This window comes from Dipteris shenzhenensis, chromosome 13, assembly GCF_047967505.1.
Source record: "Dipteris shenzhenensis isolate YYH24624 ecotype China chromosome 13, Dip_SZ_1.0, whole genome shotgun sequence".
Lineage (NCBI taxonomy): Eukaryota > Viridiplantae > Streptophyta > Polypodiopsida > Gleicheniales > Dipteridaceae > Dipteris > Dipteris shenzhenensis.
Genome location: NC_141608.1, coordinates 51,655,776 through 51,676,765, shown reverse-complemented (window position 1 = coordinate 51,676,765; position 20,990 = coordinate 51,655,776). Strand labels below are relative to the sequence as shown.

The 20,990-nt window shown below is 40.9% G+C and overlaps 1 protein-coding gene across 1 annotated transcript; it reads left to right on the top strand.

The window, feature by feature from the left end:
- Positions 1-2,158: 2,158 nt before the first annotated feature.
- Positions 2,159-12,551, top strand: LOC147895552 (1-acyl-sn-glycerol-3-phosphate acyltransferase PLS1-like). Its single transcript, XM_087383581.1, has 11 exons — positions 2,159-2,395; positions 2,666-2,788; positions 3,475-3,514; positions 3,709-3,782; positions 3,915-3,974; positions 4,209-4,286; positions 4,610-4,768; positions 4,889-5,014; positions 11,232-11,324; positions 11,489-11,575; positions 11,768-12,551. The coding sequence occupies exons 1-11, from the start codon at positions 2,315-2,317 to the stop codon at positions 11,990-11,992; spliced, it is 1,146 nt and encodes a 381-aa protein (XP_087239707.1). The 5' UTR covers positions 2,159-2,314; the 3' UTR covers positions 11,993-12,551.
- The last annotated feature ends 8,439 nt before the right edge of the window (positions 12,552-20,990 follow it).

The window sequence follows — 20,990 nt, the reverse complement described above, 5'->3', positions numbered from 1 at the left end:
GTGTTCACCTTTGCAGGTGGTGCAGTGTCGTGGATGTCTCATGCATAGAAGTGTGTTGCTTTATCTACCACAGAGGCTGAGTATGTTGCAGCCACAAAGGGTTGTAAGGAGGCTATATGGCTTGATCGGCTAGTGGGAGAATTGGGGATTCATACAGGTGTACTGACATTGCATAGTGATTCTATGAGTGCTATTCAACTAGCACGGAATCCAGTCTTTCATGCAAAGACCAAACACATTGAGGTCAGGTACCATTTCATCAAGGAGGTACTTGAGGACAAGCGCATAGAGCTTGTCAAGGTTCATACAGATGATAACCCTGCAGACATGCTGACGAAGAGTCTACCTAGTCAGCGGTTTGAGTATTGTCATGTATTGATGGGCATTGGATAGTATGCTCACTAGTTGTTTTCCCTTAAAGGCACATTGTCCTTTAAGTGGGAGGTTGTGGGGGTCAAAGGTCACTGTGCCTTTACCCCAGTTATGTACAATACTCAAACACATATATAAATGAATGTAAAAGAAGATTAGGGTGTTCTGCACCCACCAAAACTTGTGTGGCTCTCTGTTTCTCTCTCTCCCTCTTTCGTTCTGCTTCCGTTGAGAGCACTCTCATAGGCATGCATGTGCATGGACCCACACGCACGTGTACGCATGCGAGCGCACACATACACATGCATGCACACACCCATGCATTCATGTACATGGTCACACATGCACATGCACACATGCATGTGCACACATACCCACACACATGTATGCACACATGCATATTTGTAGACATAAACATGCACATGCGTCTGTGCGCACACAACATGCATCAACTAAAGCCATCAATTGTGAGAATGTGGTGGTTAAATTAAAACAATGGAATTAGAAAATCAACTAGCCCTATTAGATAGCTAGAATTATCCAAGGAGAAACCTTATCTAGTGTGTAGGATGTGGGAGGAACCACATTGGGGGTTAAATGCATTCCTTCATTAGGCTAACGACTAATGTAAAAGTATCATGCCTACTAAATGTGAAGGTAGAATCATTATTCTTTATCTTGTATGACAACCCAAGGAATAAAAACTATAGGAGTTATCTTGTATTACCAGCATGTATGCTTGCATTCAATGTTTTTAAATAGGAAATTTTCACCATTAAATCATGCACTGTTGTATTGCATCATTATTGTGAGCCTATGGTAAGGTGGAATAATTGTGGAAGCAAGTCAATAATCAAACAACTATGGAGTAAATATGAGGAGCAATGGAGGAGATGAAATAATACCACACGAGTGATACTTATCCATAGATAATATACCCCTAATCAAATTACAAAGTTGGTCTAACATAAATCGGTATTCGAGTACATGCATGTACATGGTGTTAGTAAAGTATGCATCTAGTAGTGTTACATGCATTAGGCATTTATTCTAATACTTCCCTATGGTGCTTATTTAAAAATTGTTCCAACATTTTCTTTGATGTGAACGATTCAATCTTGACTCTATATGTACCTTTGCTGGATAGTTTGGCAATTCAATCATGTGGTTTCACAATACTCCATCTCATGCCTGTTCTCTATTGAAATGAATGGAGATAGAGGGAAGAAGGGCACACAAGAGTGGCCCACTATACATTTCATTAAAATAGGGGAAAATGGTATTCTACACTTAGGTTTAGGCGTAGGGTCTTCCCACGATCCTTGTTAAGTCTATGCACATGTTAGGTGCAAATTACATGTAACACCCCTCTTGAATTGCACAACTATGCTTTATGAAGTATTTCCCAGAATGAAAAATGTGGAATAGAAAATTTAGGAAAGTCAAAGCATATACACGTATGTGGACATAGTGACTATTCTGCGGAAGTATGTACCAAATTGTTATCTGCATGTCTTAAGATAGAGTCACTGGTGCTAATAATAACAAGTTATTATAAAAAAGATGCGAGCTTATTGGAGGAAGTGGTCCTTTGTAATAAATTTTGAATGGTATGATTGATAAACCATGTAATGTTATAATAAAATTCTCTCTTTTTTCGTCCCGTTGCTATAGTGATTTTTTTTTACTGTGATAAAACGGAGGTCCTTAGGGGCCCATGAATCAGCATGCATGGTGGTCGGGACGCATTAGCGTGTCCAACGAGATAAAAGCAAATGGAGTAAATTAGTAGTAATCCTCCATCTCATAGGCGAACAAGATGTGCCTCAGTTTCTTCGGCAGCATGAAGGAACAGGGAGTTAGCTCCCACCTCCTCTAAGTAAGGATTTCTCTGGCCTCTGGGAACAACTCCTCCTCGCTTTCTGCCTCACAAGCCTCAATCATGGGGCTCTTCTCCCTCACCATCGTTCTCCCCCTTGGTATCCTCTTCTTCTTTTCCGGCCTCGTCATCAACGCTCTCCAGGTACCTACTACTTTTCTTCTCCTCTCCTTTCCGCAGTCTAGGTGTGCTGGATCGGATTGCAAACGATGTAACAATCGGATTGCAAATCATGCCGCTTCTTTATCAGCTGGCGTTTCTGGTCGTAGTAGTCGGTTTTCCCTCGTGGGTCTCGATTACGCTCATGCGGCTGCCTTCTTCCATCATTCAAGCTTTGCGAAAGCCCTTGTCACCAATCGATTGCCGTGGTTGTATCCTGCCGCTGTAACTAACATCGTTATACCTCGCTGGCAGGCCCTCACTTTCATTTTTCTGCTTCCGTTCTCGCGTGCTGCTTACAGAAGAGCAAACAGTTTTCTGATGGAGCTGTTGTGGTCGGAACCTGTGTGGTTGATGGATTGGTGGGCGGGCGTTCAGGTTGTTTGACATTGTTTTTGGAATTGAGATAGGGACTTTTTTTGTCCTCGAATATGCTTTCCATAGACAAATTCTTCACGTTTGCATACTAGTTCCTTCCAGACGAACGTATAAGGAATTTTAAATCTCTGCGGCAAATTTTTAGTCATTTGATTAGTTCTATATTAGCGTTTGAAGAGGAGAGAGAAACGTTTCCGTTTTGCAAAAATCGTTATTTTGTGCATAGTTTCTCAAGACTTACAACATGGGTAAGCCCACTCTCAAGGCAACATCGTTTGTACTAGGAGAAATTGGAGGATAGAAATATAATCACCATCAAAATCGTAATCTGGGACTTAACTTTCTTACATTGTAGTTCTTGTGTGTATACAATACAAGCTCATGCATTTCTTTCATTGTGACAATTAAAAGTCACATCTTTTACTGGGATGTGTATGTGATTCCATCAAACTGGTTTGTGAAAAAGATTTGCATAAATTGTTGGTAACTGGACATGCTTTACTTTAGACGAATCATACATACATACATACATACGTATACGTATATATATGTATAGATATTATTTATTTTATTTGTATCAGATGGATGCACCAATGTTTCAGACATCTAAGGAAAAGATCTTGGTGAACTTTAAAACGATATTGCTTGCATAATTTGAAAGCTGAGTGACTTTGTTTTATGGGCAGATTCGGGTCTACATGGATGCAGAGACATGGAGTTATTTTGGTAAGAGCCTTGCAATCGTCTGCTATATGGAGCACTTCTTTGAAAAGTATTAAGTGGTGGTTTGGATGATACATTTAATTATTTCTGAAGGTATCTATCTTTAAAGCAGTCCCACCCTTACCATGTTGCAGACACTGTTTCGTTTTTGTCTTAAAAATGGTGTGCCTAAGCTTCATGTGCAATGCTCCTTGCAGGTAAAGAACATGCTCTTCTTATATCAAATCATCGCAGTGACATAGATTGGCTTGTGGGTTGGGTTCTAGCCCAGGTGGGCATCCCTTAAATGGTTTTTTCTGCAGCATAAATACTTCTAGATTATGAAAGGGCTTGGCAATGTCTTTGTAAATTGTTATGCTGTCCTATTCATTGTAAATTGTTATGCTATCCTGTCTTTCTGCAGCGAGCAGGGTGTTTGGGCAGCACACGAGCAGTGATGAAGAAGTCTACCAAGTTTTTACCGGTTTGTTTCTCTGGTTTATTAATCAATGTCTGCCCCAGCCAGAGTCTTTACCCCTTCCTCTTCCCTGCCGCTTCTTCATGTTTGCATCAGTTTGCTTTTCCCTGTCTCATTTGCTCGAGTGATCATCACACGCATGCTTCAGTTGTCTTTTCAAAATTCCCTTGTTGAAAACCACATTTGCTATTTTTTTTAATCTTCTAATCATCAATCTTGTGACACCATTTGCATTCACAGGTAATCGGCTGGTCTATGTGGTTCTCAGAGTATATTTTCTTAGAAAGGAGCTGGGCCAAGGATGAGATGACTTTGAAGGTAAATTGTTCGGTAACTGAGAGCCTAGAGGGCATTCTGGACCTATAGAGTAGAGGATGTCATCTGCTAGACCTAAGCATTAACGTCACTCTGCATACAAAGGAGTCAATTTCATCACCTAGACGTCAGCATGAACTTCAGATGCAGCTATGTAACCGTAGATTTTGATAGTCCAAGATATAGGTGGGTTGGCAAGATTAGTGATAATTGTTAGTGGGTGATTGCACGTTGTGGAAGCCTAACAAGTTTCTTGTGGTAATAAACATGCAAGCAGTTTCTGGAAGGTTGTTGAATGCTTAAGGATGACTTTGTCTATTATGCAGTCGAGTTTTCAAAGCTTAAAGGGATTTCCACAGCCTTTTTGGCTGGCACTATTTGTGGAGGGCACTCGCTTTACAGAAGCTAAGCTCCAAGCGGCTCAAGAATATGCAGCTTCTGCAGGCCTGCAGATACCAAGGAATGTGCTCATTCCACGAACAAAGGCAAGTGTTTAGTGTTGGGTGACTATGGGACTTATTGCCAAAATTATGAAGGATAAATGTCACATAATACATGGATCTCTCTTCATTACTTTTCTAGTAATCGAGGTATTCTCTGTGCAGGGATTTGTATCTGCAGTTTCGAACTTGCGCACTGTTATACCTGCTGTATATGACATAGCAGTTACAGTGCCAAAGGGTTCACCTTCTCCGACGATGCTGCGTCTGCTTGCTGGTCAACCTTCTGTGGTGGGTTTGCTGTGCACATTCTCTTCACTAACAAGCCTTCTGAAGTGTTGATTTTAGATGCATTGGATGATCTGATATTATTCATTGTATGCATATGGCTTGACCTCCCGCTGCCTACTCTCCCCTATAATACTTATATCGGATTTATGTTCTTACAGTCTTGCTCAATTTGTATGTGTATACACTACAAGCTAAAACTTAACTTTCTCATCTAAGACATAAAGGCCTTAGGAGAACCAGCAAGACACGTATATCCTGAAGATGGTTGTTCATGTCAGGTGTAATGTGGAACACCAGAAAAACCATTCTAGGTAACTGTTTCGTTTGAGTTTGTTTCTGATTTGTGGTGGCCTATGCTGAGGAGAGGAATGGGTAGATGTCATGACTCTCAAGCTCCTTAACTAGACATTCAGCCTTCTTGATATGTTTTCCTGTCATCTCTCCTTGTTCAGCGAACTACTGTATAATCACATGGCATAGCCACAAGACTCGCACATTTTTCTTTATGAGAGAAAGCCTTGTCATGTTTCTGTTCTTGACTAGGGCCTTGTCAATTGACTGCTCAAACAATGAGCTAAATGCATGTGCTGTACCCAAAAATATGGCTTGCAAAACAATAGCTGTCCGGTCAAAGGACCCCCTGCCAAAGATAGCTGTCAAAGCAAGGGGCAAATGTCTTCAAATGTATCCAATGATCAATTGATCTGTAAATGTCCCAGATGGAGGCTGCGTGCCTCAAATCTGACAGGACAACAAGCCCAAATCAAGGGGTAAATGCACAAATCTAGCTGATTAAAGAAAATGTCACTGCAATGGACAGCAAATCTGGCAAAAGCCCCAAATTCTGAGAGGGCAAATATGCCAAAAAGAGGGCAAATTGCAAAAAGCCCCAAATTGTGCTGCAAGTTGTAAATGTGACTCAATGTGCTGCAATTCCAAGCCAATGTCAATGTTCCTGCATGCAATGTCTACCAAATGCCCAAAAATGGCCGTACCAAGCCAATGCCAATGCAAATTTTAACAAAATTGACAAAACCTCAATTTTTGGAAGGGCAAAATTGTCAAAATGACCAAAAGCCCCAAATTTTGCTGAAATAAAGAAAATGTGACAAAATATCCTGCAATGTGACTGCAATGTCTTGCAATATGCCAAAATAGACCAATCTGACTGCTAGAGAGAGCAAATGTCAGATTCTCTCACTCAAATTGAGGGAAAAAGTACTTGCAAATCTGCCAAAGGCCTTGTCCTTTGCAAAATTGAAGCTCAATGTAAAAAGTCTCAATTTCTAAAGGGCAAATTGCAGCAAAAGAGGGCAAATTGAGGAAAAGGTTCCAAAAATTGCTGTAAATTGGCAAATTTTCAGCTATATCTGTCAGTGTACTCAAAATGCCCCAAATTGTGCCAACTTTGATGGGTACCAATCCAAGACAAAATGAAAAACCTCAAACGGCAAAACTTGTGTAATTGTAAGAGAACAATAATTGTATGGCAAGTAGATGTATAGGCTTACGATAGATTGCACGGATGCCTTGCAGTACAGTTTGGTGTACGGATGACCTATAGTATGAAAGATTGATGCAAGTACGATTTTACTATACGTACGGCATGTGTACATACGAAAGGTATTGTATAGTAGGTACGGTTGACATGTACGACATGTATGGCTCCACGCATGGTGCGCCTATGCTTGTACGACAAACTCCATGCAAGGTGATCCCTACGCTTGTATGGCAAACTCCACTTAGGTTTTGCTGATCGATCATACGATTGTATGGTGCTGCACAAGGACGTGCAGATTGATAGATGTGCAGATGGAGTTCTTGGGCTAGAGCAACAAGGTGTGCACAGGGTGAGCAGGATGGGGAGAATTCCAGATCAAGAGCCTGCTCTGATACCACTGTTGGGTGCGGGAGCAATGGAATGAGAATGAAGTGCAAAGGGAGCAAACAACAAACTGAAGCAAGAACGAAGTAGTGCTTAAAAGGATAAGAGAAAAATACAAAGGGTAGCCCCAAGTCAACCATATGGTTGACCAGAGAAGTCAACTCATAGAGTTGTCTTCATCTGCAAGGCTCATACCAGGGCTAATTGCTAACGGCATTTACAAGAGGTCCCTTAGAGGGATGTATATCATCACACTGGATAGTAAGACGAGTGTCCCCATGCAAAAGAGAGAGTATGTGATTTCCAACCAATTGGACATCATGGGTTTCCAACCATTGAATGCCCAACAACAAGTCTACATGATGCAAGTGCATAACATAGCACTCCAAAATATCCTCGTCGGCTTGAATCTTGATTGGAAGTCGATCCACCTTGTGATCCCAAAATTGCTTCTTAGCTAGACAGTGCATCTCGTAGGTGTGATCACTAGGTGCCGTTAGTCAACTATAGCTTTTGTACAAGTTTGTGGTTAACAAAATTCTAAGAATTTTGCTTCTCTTGTGCTAGAAGCTGAACTAAAGAACTTTCTCTTGTTCTTTCCCAAGGTCTCGGGTGTAGTTGAGGCCATGGTATCATCATAAATGCGCGCAAAGTGAATGGCCTCCTTCAGGGTAGAGCTTTTATTGTTATTGACCTGCAACCTGTAGGAATCGGGTAAGCCAGCTACAAAGAAACCCAAGAGGGTAACGTGATCCATCTTTGTAGCGCGAGTCTATAGGTCCTGGAATTTTTGGAGATAGGTCCTGGAATTTTTGGAGATAGGTCTCGGAATTGAGGCTCTGCTTGGTCATATCTAAGGCCTTGAACTTGGCCACGATATCATAATCATGTTCCTTTTTTAGAAACCTCAGTTCTAAAAGCTTCTTCGAACTTTGCCCAATTGGATGGATGAGCTTCCACAAGAGAAGAGCCTTTCCTGCTAGGTATCCAATTGCTAATTGTATTCGCTTGTCTTGAGGGTAGGGGTGAAAGTTGAAGTGGACTTCCCATTTGTGAAGCCAAGTATCCACTACGTCTTTCTGACTCTTTCTTTCGATCCTTTTGTTTCCCCGAGAATTGAGCTGGGGTTATGTTTGGGCCAAGAACAAAAGCCATTGCGTGTGAGTCAGAGTCTGAAGTTGAGTAACGATCTATTGGAACAACTGCTCATGGTTCGAGTTCTAGAGCGCAAACTTTTCATCCAATCCCATGAGGAATTGGTTGAAAGCCTCCTTGGTAACTAGATCCTCATAGACATCATAGTTGTCCCCATCGACTTCCTGGTCAGACATCGGGGAAGGCTGGTTGGGATTGATTATATTTTGATCTGCCTTAAGGAGATTATTTGCATCAGCCATGGAAAAAACAGCAAGATAAATAATAGGGCTGTAAAGTGCAAGACTTGTCACAAATTGCGATAGGAGAAGGAATGAACTGGCGCCCAAACTGATCGAGCTGACGGAGCAGGCCGCCTAATCAAAGGAGAAGGCGGCTGCTCAAACGGCAAAGGAGTTGGTCAAAAATTCCGGTGAACAGAGCCGAGGCGAATCAATTGATCCACTAGCCTTGCTGACGAAACAGCCTGTGAGCTGTCCCAAATCCAATAGCCAGCAACCAAGGGGTAATCCGTTCATCCGAATAGTAGAGAACTAGAGGGAGAAGATGGCGAGATAGGAGTGGTGGAGTGGCGGGAGGTAGGGAGAAAAACGCAAGCCTGGAACTCAATCCCCAGAGCCGCTTAGGAACTCGCGAATTTGGAAGTAAGCGCCAAAGAACAAAGAACGTCCATGTTGAAGAAGAAATCGTGGGCTTTTGTTCTACCTTATGCCCTAGCTTTGGAAAAAGCAAGGGCATCCAAAACTGGATGCTTGCTTTTAGGGTTTCCCTGGCAGAAAAGCAAGGTTGCTTTTCACTGGTGAGCAAGGAAGAGCTAGACCTGCTTTGACTTGTATGAATGAAAATTGAACCTCCTTGTAGGCTCTAGCCCAGTGCTGCTAAAAACAGCAAGAACCCTAACTCGTCCATTGCCCTAGCAACCCAACCTAAGAATCGTAGCCCCTAGCATCCCCAAGCTATCAAAAGTTGTGTGCGCCTAAGCTCACGTCAGGTACGATCCATGAACATGACACCATCCGCAAGATATTCACAAAAGGGCCTTTCGGATGACCTTTGGATTGTACGAGTTCTTGATCATGCCCTTTGGCCTAACAAATGCTCTTGCTACCTTCAATAGAATAATGGATTGGATCTTTAGACCTCATCGCCCTTTCACTGGTACTTTCTTTGATGACTTCCTTATGTTTTCGAGGTTGGAAGAGGAGCATAAGAGACACTTGGCCTTAGTGTTTCAAGAATTGCAAGACAACAAGCTTTACATTAAGGGAAATAAAAGTGAGTTCTTATTGGATAAATCCACTATCTTGGTTTGTAATTTCCAAGGATGGAGTACAGATGGATCCCGCTAAAATCAAAGCCATCTAAGAATGACCCGAGCTGAAAACGGTGCATGAAGTACCCAAATTTTGGGTTTTTGCTCTTATTACAAGAGATTTATATGACACTTTGCTGATATTGCTACCTCTCTTCAGGATTTGACCAAGAAGTATGCAGTTTTCAGATGGGCAAAAGCCAACATTAAACACTCTCAAGGGAAATTTGACCACGGAGCTGATTCTTGTTGTTACGGACTTGCATAAGCCATTTGATGTGGACTGTGATGCATGTGGGGAGTGTGTTGGAGCTGCTCTTCATCAAGATGGTCATGTGGTGGCCTACAGAAGTTGGAGATTGTGTGGTGCTGAAAGGTATATGTATGTTTATGTGAAAGAGGTATTGTTTGTAATTCATGCCTTGACTATTTGGAAGCACTATCTTTTAGGAGCTGATTTTACGGTCAAGATGGATCATCAAAGTCTCAGATATTTCTTTAACTAGACTAAGCTCTTGGAAAAGCATATGAGATGGGCAAATTTTATGCCCATGTTTCATATTCAGATCATATATACTCTAAGAGCACATAATAGAGTGGCGGATGCTGTATCAAGAAGTCTTTTAGTGAACAATGTCACAATTGCCTATATCTATATGTAACCTGAGATAAGTCACGTGCACCTCCTTATGCAGGCCACTGAGCCATTCCTCAATGATACAAGCATGGCCAGGTATATTGAAGGATATCCATAAGTTTGTAATGGAATGTCTGAAACCGGCCTCAAGGCCAACAAGAGGGCGGTAATAGACAATAAACCAGCCATTACTCTCACATGAACAATTCAGCAAAGAATGGGAGCTAGAATGCTCCTACTCAAGACTATAACGCAGATTAGCCCCCAACCTTGGCGCCCTTTCGGTATTTCTTTATTAATTGGAGAACCTTGCAAATTGAATTTTTCAATTTGATCATTGTGGTATCGTTATAGGAAGAACTCTCTTTGCACTCATTGTCTTCAGTACGAGTAAGCATGGCATCCTTATCTTTCGTATATTGTTTCCATCTACCTTCAACTCGCTCTAGACATTGTTTTCTCTCTTCATCTTCCATGCACCTCAAGCTCAATGCTTGATGCCCCACAAGAAAGGGAATTTGTTGAGGTAGAACTCCCTTCCACTGTTAGGCTCATCTATTTTTTCATGTGAGCAGACTCAAGGAGTATTTCATTCCAAATATTTCCCACAGATATTGACATCATTCATAAAATCATTGGGTGCCGACAGAAACTCAGTACGAAGACTTTGTATAAGATGCTTAAGTATGTGTGGGTGTGTGGATTTGTATGTGTGAGAGCATATTTTTATACTATGGTCTACACCCACTGTTGGGCGCTGATGACATCAGTGGGGATGTCATAGTAGCTAGTCCCTGCTATGCATGATGGAGTTTATGGTTTTCAACCTTGTGAGTGACTATCATGAGATTGAAACTGCACTATGTTGTGCTTTTAGAGGATGAGTTTGGGAATGTTCCTGGATTCATCCAGGTAGATGCAGCCTATAAGTCAGAATTGCCTTCCACTGTTAGGGTTCATCTAGTTTTTCATGTGAGTAGAATTAAGGAGAAACTGGAAGATGGAGATAGTCTAGAATCTATAGAGGTGGTGAATTTTGAACTATGATCCATATGAACGTGAAAAGTTTCTAGATAAAAGACATAAACAACTCAAAATTAGGATTATTACTTGGTAATATATGAAATGGAAACAAATTTACTCTGAAGTATCCAGTGAGTACAGCTTTTTTGTGTTCTTGTTTTGTGAAGCTTTACTCACAGAGTATTCATCTGCGAAAACGATGCAGGTTCATATACATGCAACTCGATATCCTACAAGCGATTTGCCTGAAACAGAGGATGGCCTAGGACAGTGGTGCAAGGATTTGTTTAATGTGAAGGTGACCATTGTACTTTGATTGGAATGAGTCTATGCTTTGACAGAACTAGTCACAAATCTGTTGTCAAATACCACCTGTCAGCAGTGTTTCAATAAGGTCATAAAAAGATCATACAGGTACTCAAAAAGCAGCATTTTATTCTTAGTGTGATATCTTCCTCGCAGGATGACCTGTTGGAGAGGCATAAAACAGAAAATACTTTTGGAGAGGAACTCTATAAGTCTATTCGTCGTCCAATCACTCCCCTTTTGGTACAGTAGTCGTCCCTTTGGTGTGCTAACTTGGACATAATACATGTGGAGTGTGAAACAATCCTGTGTTATGGGTGGGAGATTGGACATAGTCTTGTCCACATATGCACATGGGTGGCACATACACTCACACATGTGTATGCATGTTTTTATGTATATGCTTAACTGACACCATTATTAGCTTGCTTACAGGTAGTTCTGGGTTGGTCTACGTTGCTGTTTTATGTAGCTGGGAGGCTCTTGAGGCCTCTTCTATCGACCTGGATTGGAGTGGCTTGGGTCACTGGGGGACTTGCTACTGTGTTTTTCCTGATGCAGGTGTTCATTCTTTCTACGCAATCTGAGAGGTCTACACCTGCGAAAGTCGTGCCCCGTAAGAACGTGAACCAGGAAGCTGTTGTCAATGGAAGTAGCTGAGCTTTATTTAGAGGAGCCATCTTTGGAGAAACAATGTGGAGCTATGGTACAGCCTCAGAGATTCAGAAATGACCAACATGAGATTAAGACCATCAAGACCCTCTCCAGGGCAAGCTCAGTGGATGATAAGGTACTTGAAGACTCTAGATATTGGAAGGTCTGGATGATGAGGCAGTACAGGCCACTCTCAAAGGGGTGACCCCCTTGTCCATTTGGGAGTTGTGATTTTTCAAGAGGATGTGTATCATTGTTTTATGTTAATGGTTTCATAGGTACAGAATGAACCATTGATAACACCCATCTGTTGCTATTGCTGTGGCTGCCTACATGGTTGTCGTTGCTGTTAGCCCTATTGTACTTCCTGCTTATATGAACTGCCTGCATGGTAGTCCATGCGTTGTTTTTGGCTATTTTGATTGCTGCATGGTGGCGTACTACCAACATGGTAGGGCAGGCTACTGATGCTTCTATTTGAATATGTGATAGGCACATGGCAATACCTATATGCCCTTGCTTGTTGCTGGTTGTCTTCCTCCAATAATTTGAACTATTTATACCATTCTGTTTACTCTCCCCTTTGGCCTCTCCCATTGAGAGAGAGAGAGAGAGAGAGAGAGAGAGAGAGTCTTTGAACCAGGTTTGAGAAAAACTTGGCTTGAGAAGGTCTCACAGTAATTAAGGGCTTGTCACTTACATAGTGTGACACCTTTCACGTCATGTTCAAGATCTCATCATGTTTACTGTGAAAATTCTAGCTAAAAGTTTGAGCTACTGTTGGGGACACGTATTGTGAGTTCTTCTTGAACAAAGTTGGAGAACATGAAAGCAAAATCATGCAAGAAAAGCTTATTCCAACAGAAGTCCTTGAAAGATTCTCTCTAGAACTCATGGATTCTCTCTATTTGTAATCCTATTGTGCATACTGTGAAATATTGTTATTTTTATGAGATGACAATGATTGGAATTCCAAATGAGGTCTTTTTCAATGCTCTATATTGAGTGCTTTCTCTCTCCACTGCCCTTATGTGGTTTTCTACTTGGTCCATATATTCTGATCTTATAAGAGGGCAGCTGCTCTTGAATATTAGAAAAAGCTCATATTGAGAATCGTTTAAAGTTAATATTCTCAATAAGAAGTCTTATTTTTAGTTTGTTACTTAGAATGGAAGAGAACCTACTGCTCGCCTTCTCTACTTACTGATACTTGTTAACACCGTCTTTACGGTAACTCATCTCTCTCTTTCTCTCTCTCTCTCTTTCTCACTCACTCACTCACGCGTGCACACACCCCCCCACCCACATTAAGATTTAAACTAGAGCATCAATAGAGAGTTTTAAAAGCTCATTGAATTTCTTGGTTTTTTGCGAGCAGCATATGCTTAAGGTAACCTTTAGCACCACATTGCTTGGTTGTACAATTCGATCAACCTTAATGTATTGCGGCTGCTAAGGTGTCCTAATGCAATATTGCTTTTCTAAGTTCATATGATAGTAAAGAGAATTTTCATACGTTGGAGGTGTGTGGGGACTCCTAAAGGGTCTAAGTTCAAATGATAGTATAGAGAATTTTCATACGATGGAGGTGTGTGGGATGGAGGTGTGTGGGGACTCGTAAAGGGTCAATACCATTTATACTATAAATGGCTAATATTTCCTTCTAAAACCTATATCTAACGCTACATAATAGCAATGAACCCAATTCCAAGGGCAAGATTTTTCTACTTTCCTATAATAAATTCCCAAGCGTGGTACAAGCTTTACTAACCTAGCCTAGCCCAATCCAACCTAACTTAACACAATAGCATATTTAGCCTAACCTAGCCTAGGAGGTGAGAACATGAGGAAGGGGGTGAGAGGGAGGCGTAGATGACGTGGGGGTGTTGGCAAGGGCAAGTAGGAGAGTTGAGAAGGGGCGAGGGCTAGGAGGGTTGGAGAGGAGAGAGCTAAGGGGGAGTGTTGCATGTAGGCAAAGAGATCACTAAGAGTATAGGTGGAGGGGGAGAGGAGGGTTGCACAGGGGAGAGATTGCTTGGGGGGGGGGGGGGGGGGAGGAGGAGATCATGGAGGAGGGAGAAGGGGAAGGGGGGGGGGGATCGTGTAAGGAAGGGGGATGGAGATGGTGAAAGGGACGACGGGTAGGGGGAGACAACGAGGAAGAAAGTTGAGGGGGGATATACTAACTTAGCTTAATTTTGTTAATTATAGTAGGATGAACTAATACTAATAGGATTTTTTATTTTTTATTCGATGGGGGGAAAGGATCAATACCATTTATTCCACTTCCTTGTTTGTGAAGTCATAGTTCTTGTGTTCGCATACACTCGTGTTCATGATTAGATCCTTGACATTATTTTAAAGAACCTTAACATATTCTTGAACTAGATCTCCACGGACTTTGCAATCGGGTTTCTTTGCAAGGGCTAAGACACTTTGGGAAATTGAACCACTAATCCCTTCATTGGATTTTCAATCTCATGAACAAGCCTTTACTAGGCATCTAGGTATCCTTTGTAAATACTCGGCTTGGCTAGGGTGGATGTTTAAGGGACATTGGGTACCTCAATAATGATGTGGGGTGAAGGAACCTATTAGAAAGGGAGGAAGGTGTCAAAAGGCATTGGTAATGAACCTACAAAAATAGTTTGCTATGTTAGGCAAGTTCATAGTATGAGGCTTGTGCCAAGGCATGGAGCTTCTGCTCCTATTTTATTAGCTTGAGATCTTTGGAAGCAAAGCCCAATGATAGAAACAAACATTGTGCAACACCTCTGCACCCTTGTGTGCATTTCTTAATCTAGAACAGACAATAAGCAAAGAATATAGTTAGAAATCTTTCCAATAAATGGCTACACTCTACAATCCTTGAACATCCCAACAAATATGCTTATGCTTGATGTAAGGAACGAGGCTCTTGATCAAGGGGAAGTGAAAGGAGCATCCATTAAGATGCATCATTTGTGGAGACATTCCATGTAATTCAAAAGTACTTTCAAGAATTCCATCTTCTAAGAAGGGCTTCCATAGCGTGCAAGCACTCAGGTTGGTAAGCAATTCAAGGAAGGGAAATGTTATCGTTTTGTGAAAAACATTTGGAAAGGCTTACATAGCTATTTTAAGGCAAAATAATGTACTATAGGCTTGGAGCTTAAAGATCTTTAGGGTAGAAGGATAGAACTTTAGAGCAACATTCTTTGACAAGGCTAGTACCAAGTAAGCCTCCATTTCGTTGTACAATGACCTTGTTGACCAAGAAACTCTCCTCAACCCTATTAACCATGACCTTACCAATCATAACCCCTAGGCAAGTGCTTGTTTTCTTGAATTATAAGCATTGCCTCTCTGTCCACATTGTGTGGCTATGTTTTGTACAAAATACATATAAATATATGCCATGAATTTTTCCCTAGTTTGCAATTTGGGATTTGGGGGCCCTTTTTTCAAGGTCTAAGAACCTTAATAGTCATCTCTTCTCATGCAATTTCTCGTTGGTGAGGGAGTGCAAGAGAGTCGAAGAAGACAATCGTGGTGGATGTGAGATCGAAGGACAATACCACCAACATTCATGTGTGTACTATTGGTCCCAATATCTTACAAGTTGGAACAATGATAGACTTATACGCTTCCAAAAGCATCATTTGCAGGGCAAAACAAGTTTCGATGGACCTTATGTCATGCCTCATGTCCATGATTTTAGTCATTCTTTATTTCTTTTTAAAAAATGGTAGGGCTCATATTGTGTTTTGATGGTAGAGTGCTCCATGACCAAAGAAACTATAAAATACTGGGTTTGATCAATGAATGCAATGAGATGCAGATCTATCAAATAATGTAACCATGAGTCTAAATAAAAGCTACATGCATATAGTCTATGTAGAATCATAACTAAGATTCACAAAATGACTCATAGGTTATCTATGCATCCTAGTATTTGCATGTATTTGTAACTGTGAGGAATAGATTTTGTTCGAGTTTGATGTCTACTAAGCATGGTTTCTCCTCAATTTTTTGTAATAGAGTTGGTTTAGATATTGCAGGTTTTCTTTGATTTATTGCTTTTCCTAGGGGTGCTTTTGTGGGCTTCTTTCTTCAAATTCTTAATTAAGGTAATTTATCTCACATTAGGGGAGTTTTGAAGTGAAAAGGGCCTTATAAGAAATGGTTTAGCAATTTGGATTAAGTACTAAAAATGTTTGATCACCCCATTAAAATTGCACCCCTTAGGCTTTAAATGTTCCCCCATTCCCCCAAAAATGCGCCTTCTTGTAGCTCCACTTTCTTACATTATTTCCACTATCAGTATGTTGAATGCATTCATTCAACATACTAGTGGTGGAGCAAACATTAGTGTGCATGCGTTAAATATATTTTATTATATAAGCCACATAGATTGCAATTGAGGTCTCCTACCATGTCTCTCCATCTCTAAATTAGCATAAACTCCTAAAACTCTTTCTCTGGCACCAAGACCTATTCTATGAATGCCGATTGCTTGCAAAAACGGCATGTTGGAATAATTGGCACCTCTTAATTCTACCATTGTCAAGTTTTTACATTGATGTCATCCTCTATCTAGGGAAACAAAGTTGACATTTTGCTCCCAAATACATGTGGCAAACAATAACTCATCTTCTTAAAACCTTGAGACATTAGGAAAAAACAAAGGTAATTTTGGGGCCCTTTAAGAAATCCATGATTTTCTTATTTTCTCGGCTCAAAAGTAAAAAGAGTGTTATAGCATATAGATTCCTAAAAGAAAAGTTATACTAATTTTATTGGCATATGGGCTTCGAGAAAATAAAATAAATGTCAAGATTTGGGGGAATAATGTGGGAATAGAAGTCTTGATTTAGAAGTTTCATATGAATAACTAGCATTTATGTCATGACATTGGGGCAAGGAATGTTTAATCACAACATTGCCAACATGACTGCGATGTTGAGGGCACACACGTCACCATCTTTGCTTCTAACTGACATTGCGAAAAGAATAGTTATCTTTTTACTTGGACTTATTAGCAAACCATGATGTATCATGGAGGGTGATATTTATTGCAATATAAGTTCTAACAGATGACTTACAATGTCGTATAGTTTATGTTGCAATATGGTCCTTATACGTTGAACTTAAAAATATAGTACATTATGTCTTTTTACTTGCCTTAATCATAGTTTGGACTTGTTAATAGGTAGGAATTCATGTTGGTGAATTATGATATAAACTCCCCAAAAAACCAAAAAACTACCAAAGTATTGAAGCATGAATATGTCTAGTCCATAGAAGAGATATTCAACTTGTCATCATTGTCATCGTCTTTGTACTCCTCTTATTACTCTAAATTAGGTTCTTGATCATCTCTTTCTCCCCTCTTCCTCCTCATCATCCATGCCACAATGGGTCCCACCTCCCTCTTCAACCTCTTGCCGTCCATCCTTCAAATGCTCATCCCCTTTCTCTCATACTTTACTCAATGAAAATGGCAGCATTTGAATTTAGAGATTGAAAAAAAAAAGCTCCGGATTTCCTTTTGAGTAAATCCATTACAAGTAAAGAAATTATTCTTAAGGGACATGATCTCCTTTGAGGGATTTCATCAATAGCATGATATATCTAACCCATTAAAATACATCAACACGTTGTAGAGTCAACGACTCTGGTTATTCCATATCAAAAAACCATGTTACAAAACCCTATATGGATTTTGGGAAATTGGGGAGGTGATAAAAATTTTTGTATTTTACAAACAAGGTAAGGATATCAACATTAATAAAAATTGGTAGATTGAGAGAATCTTGGGATATATAGCATTGGTCTAAGTGTGGGTTCAAATTTTGAACTTTACCAATGTCTATTTTCGTGCTTTTTTTACGCTAATGCCTATTCTTATATCGATACTAATATCAATGTTAGATTTTTGACACCAATATCGATCGTTATGCTAATGAAATATCCCATTATTAATGTTTTTAAAAATATGATACGATAGAAAATAGCATTGAAATGGATCCTTTTTTGTTCTATTGAGACGTAAACAATTGCTTCATACCGTATTGTTTCTTATTTTAAGGAAAGTGTATAGAGAAAAAGGGTGTAAAGAGAAAAAATATATGACAATTCACCCAAACGACTACTAAATACGTTTTGTATTCTAAAACAATGGAATATTATGTCAAGTAATTTGCAGCTTACTACATAATCCCACTATTATAATGCAAAGTATTTGTTTAAACGTATGAGGAATTTTGTAAAGTCAGTATTGAGTGTCAACCTATCAGCTAGTGGAGGCTAGAACAGGAAAGATGTAACAACATCACATAACCAAGATGGTCTAGATTAGCTTTTCCAATCACACATACGGTTGTGAAGGGTTGTTATCAGGATGAACCAACAGGCAAAAGCGGGCCATCATCCAAATAAATCTTGGCTCTACTAACACCTATGTATATAACGTTGCATTTTTCAACTACATCTTGCAGATTGAGGAAGCCCTTCTAGCGGATTGGGTAGACACAAATGATATGCCACTCACTTGCTCCACTTGGGTAGGTACTTTTACGAGAGGCGGTGTTCCTCTTCAAGTTTTGGCCTTTCGAGATGCACATGAGGATGCTTTGGTTTTTAGTGTGCATGATGGTGGTAGATTGCTCAGGTCCACAGAGGACATCTTGCTTGAGTCTGCTTTTCAGCATATCAGGGTTGTAGGTCTTTTGGTGCAGGGATCAGATTCAGAGTGGTTCCTTGACCCACACCCCCGGCTTCTCTCCACCGAATCTTGGAGGCTTTGGCTCTACGGGGGAGTTCCGGGACCCTGGAGAGTGGGAGTGGATTGACACAGGGCATCGAGAGAAGAGCATCCCCTTCTTTCATTACACGGTCAGTAATGCCAGAGATTCCAACTCAGTAGTAGAGGTTGGAGACCTTCCAGAGTTCCTCATTGGGAGACATTTGATATCACTGTGGATTTGTAGAGGTGCTTTTGGAAGGAAATCCCACAGGAATAGAAAGATCACTCTTTTCTTTTGGATTTCTATCCATGGTGGGATTGCAGTGAATCTTTGGAGATCCAGGTTCGGAGCCTACCCTACTTGCCCTCGTTGCCTCTATGCTTTGGAGACTATTCAGCATTGCTTATGGGATCGCAAATAGGTGAGGATGATTTGGATGGGGGTAGCCAGGATTTTCAGTCACTTTGCCCACTCCCCATTCTTTATGACATGGGGCTCAGTGGCTTGGCTTTCTCTTATAGGGCCTCAGGTATTCTATGAGAGACTTGAATCCTCTCGGGCCATTTCGATTCGACGTCATAGGGTTGAGTCCTATTCTTTGGACATGATACCACACCTTCCTTTTGTAGCTATACATGCCTCTGTGGATACCTCTTGGGAGATTCTAGCGAGCATAGCAGCTTGGCATATCTGGAGAGCCAGATGCACAGAGGCATAGGAGGGAACTCAGGTTCATCCCTTGCACACATTGGCTAGAATCTGGACAGACACCATACATACCTTGATGGCTGTATGCACGAGTATGCAGGGAGACTCCCGTGCACCCTCAGCTAGGAGGGCTTCTTTCTTCAAGGAATGGAAGGATTCTCCTTTCTGCTCTGAGACTCCTACAGGGTTGATGTGGCACTTTCAGTCTCAGCCTTGGTTGTTTTCCACCTCATTCTGAGGGGTTTTATTTATCCTCATGATTTCATGATGCATTCCGCTTTGAGCTTGCTCTCGCGGGTTTTTCCTCTTACTTAATAGAAGTCTCTTTCTTGGAATAAAAAATAAAAAAATCCTTAACTTTATTTTCAATAGAGCCTTAATTGATAGAGCCTCATAAGCTGAAGTCAGTGCTTTTGTGTATACATGCACTCTTGTTTAAACTACCATTGAGACGCATGGCAAGCCACATAATATATGTCTCTTATGAGCCCTTTAAAACATGTAAACTTCTCTTGTCCAATCTCACAATATTATGCAACAGACTCTGCTTATTCCACAACCTAAACTACAGTTAACTTGCACACCCACCAACATAATTATTGCCATGCGTAGAGCAACCATTGGCCACATGACTCTAACATGTGTAACAACACAATTGGACGCATACATGGATTTAAAAAGGACGTTTTATTAAAATAAAATACGTACTTTTGGATTTAAAAACACATCTTGATGTCCTAAACGCAAAAAAACACATTTTTTTCCATTGATGAAGGGTGACGTGTCAATTGAGAACATACTGCGCGGTTTGACCAGTTACTCTGTGGTATATCCCTTTTCATACCGCACAGTGTAAAATCACACATTGCGGTATGAAGCACCCCGCACGGTGCCTCACCCATACCGTGCGGTGCTTTTAAGGATGCCATGAGACACCACACGATGTTGTACCTATAGTACACGGTGCTTTTTAGGGTGCCACGCATGGCATCAAGGACCATCTGATATGCTAGCGTTTCCAATCATGGCCATTGAGATGTTGCATGGTTAGATGAGGTACCGTCAGTGTCATTATGATAGGTTATAAAAGGGTCCCACCCTCGCTCTTGCCCTCACCCCTGCCCGCACTGCACCCACATTCTTTCCAAACAAACCGCCTATGTAGCTGTCGCTTCTATCCATTGTGGTGAGTTCTTTTCCTTTGGTATTAGTTAGTCAGGCGAGCCGCGTCAGCCAATCAGAATCACCTTGCGCTGTTTGACTATAGGATCTTAGAGAGAGAGAGAGATGAAAAGAGAGAGAGGGAAAGAGAGAGAGAGATGAAAAGAGAGAGAGGGAAAGAGAGAGAGAGATGAAAAGAGAGAGAGAGAGAGAGAGAGAGAGAGAGAGAGAGAGAGGGAGAGAGAGATGCATGTTTGTGTATCAGTCACGCGAGGAGATGAGCTGCTTCGGTCAGTCGGAATCACCTTGCTTTGATTGATGTTTGTAATAGCATAGTAAAGACCGAAGCCACGTGATAGCTCCATTTGCCAGTCGATTCCCCACTTCGACCTTCTTATATATCATAT

What these genes read in the sequence shown, in the direction of transcription:
- LOC147895552 (XM_087383581.1), top strand. Translation starts at nt 2,315, where the DNA reads ATGGGGCTCTTCTCCCTCACCATCGTTCTCCCCCTTGGTATCCTCTTC. An exon ending in TCGTCATCAACGCTCTCCAG is followed by an intron (nt 2,396 to 2,665) that starts GTACCTACTACT and finishes CCTCGCTGGCAG; the next exon opens with GCCCTCACTTTCATTTTTCT. An exon ending in AGGATTTGTTTAATGTGAAG is followed by an intron (nt 11,325 to 11,488) that starts GTGACCATTGTA and finishes TCTTCCTCGCAG; the next exon opens with GATGACCTGTTGGAGAGGCA.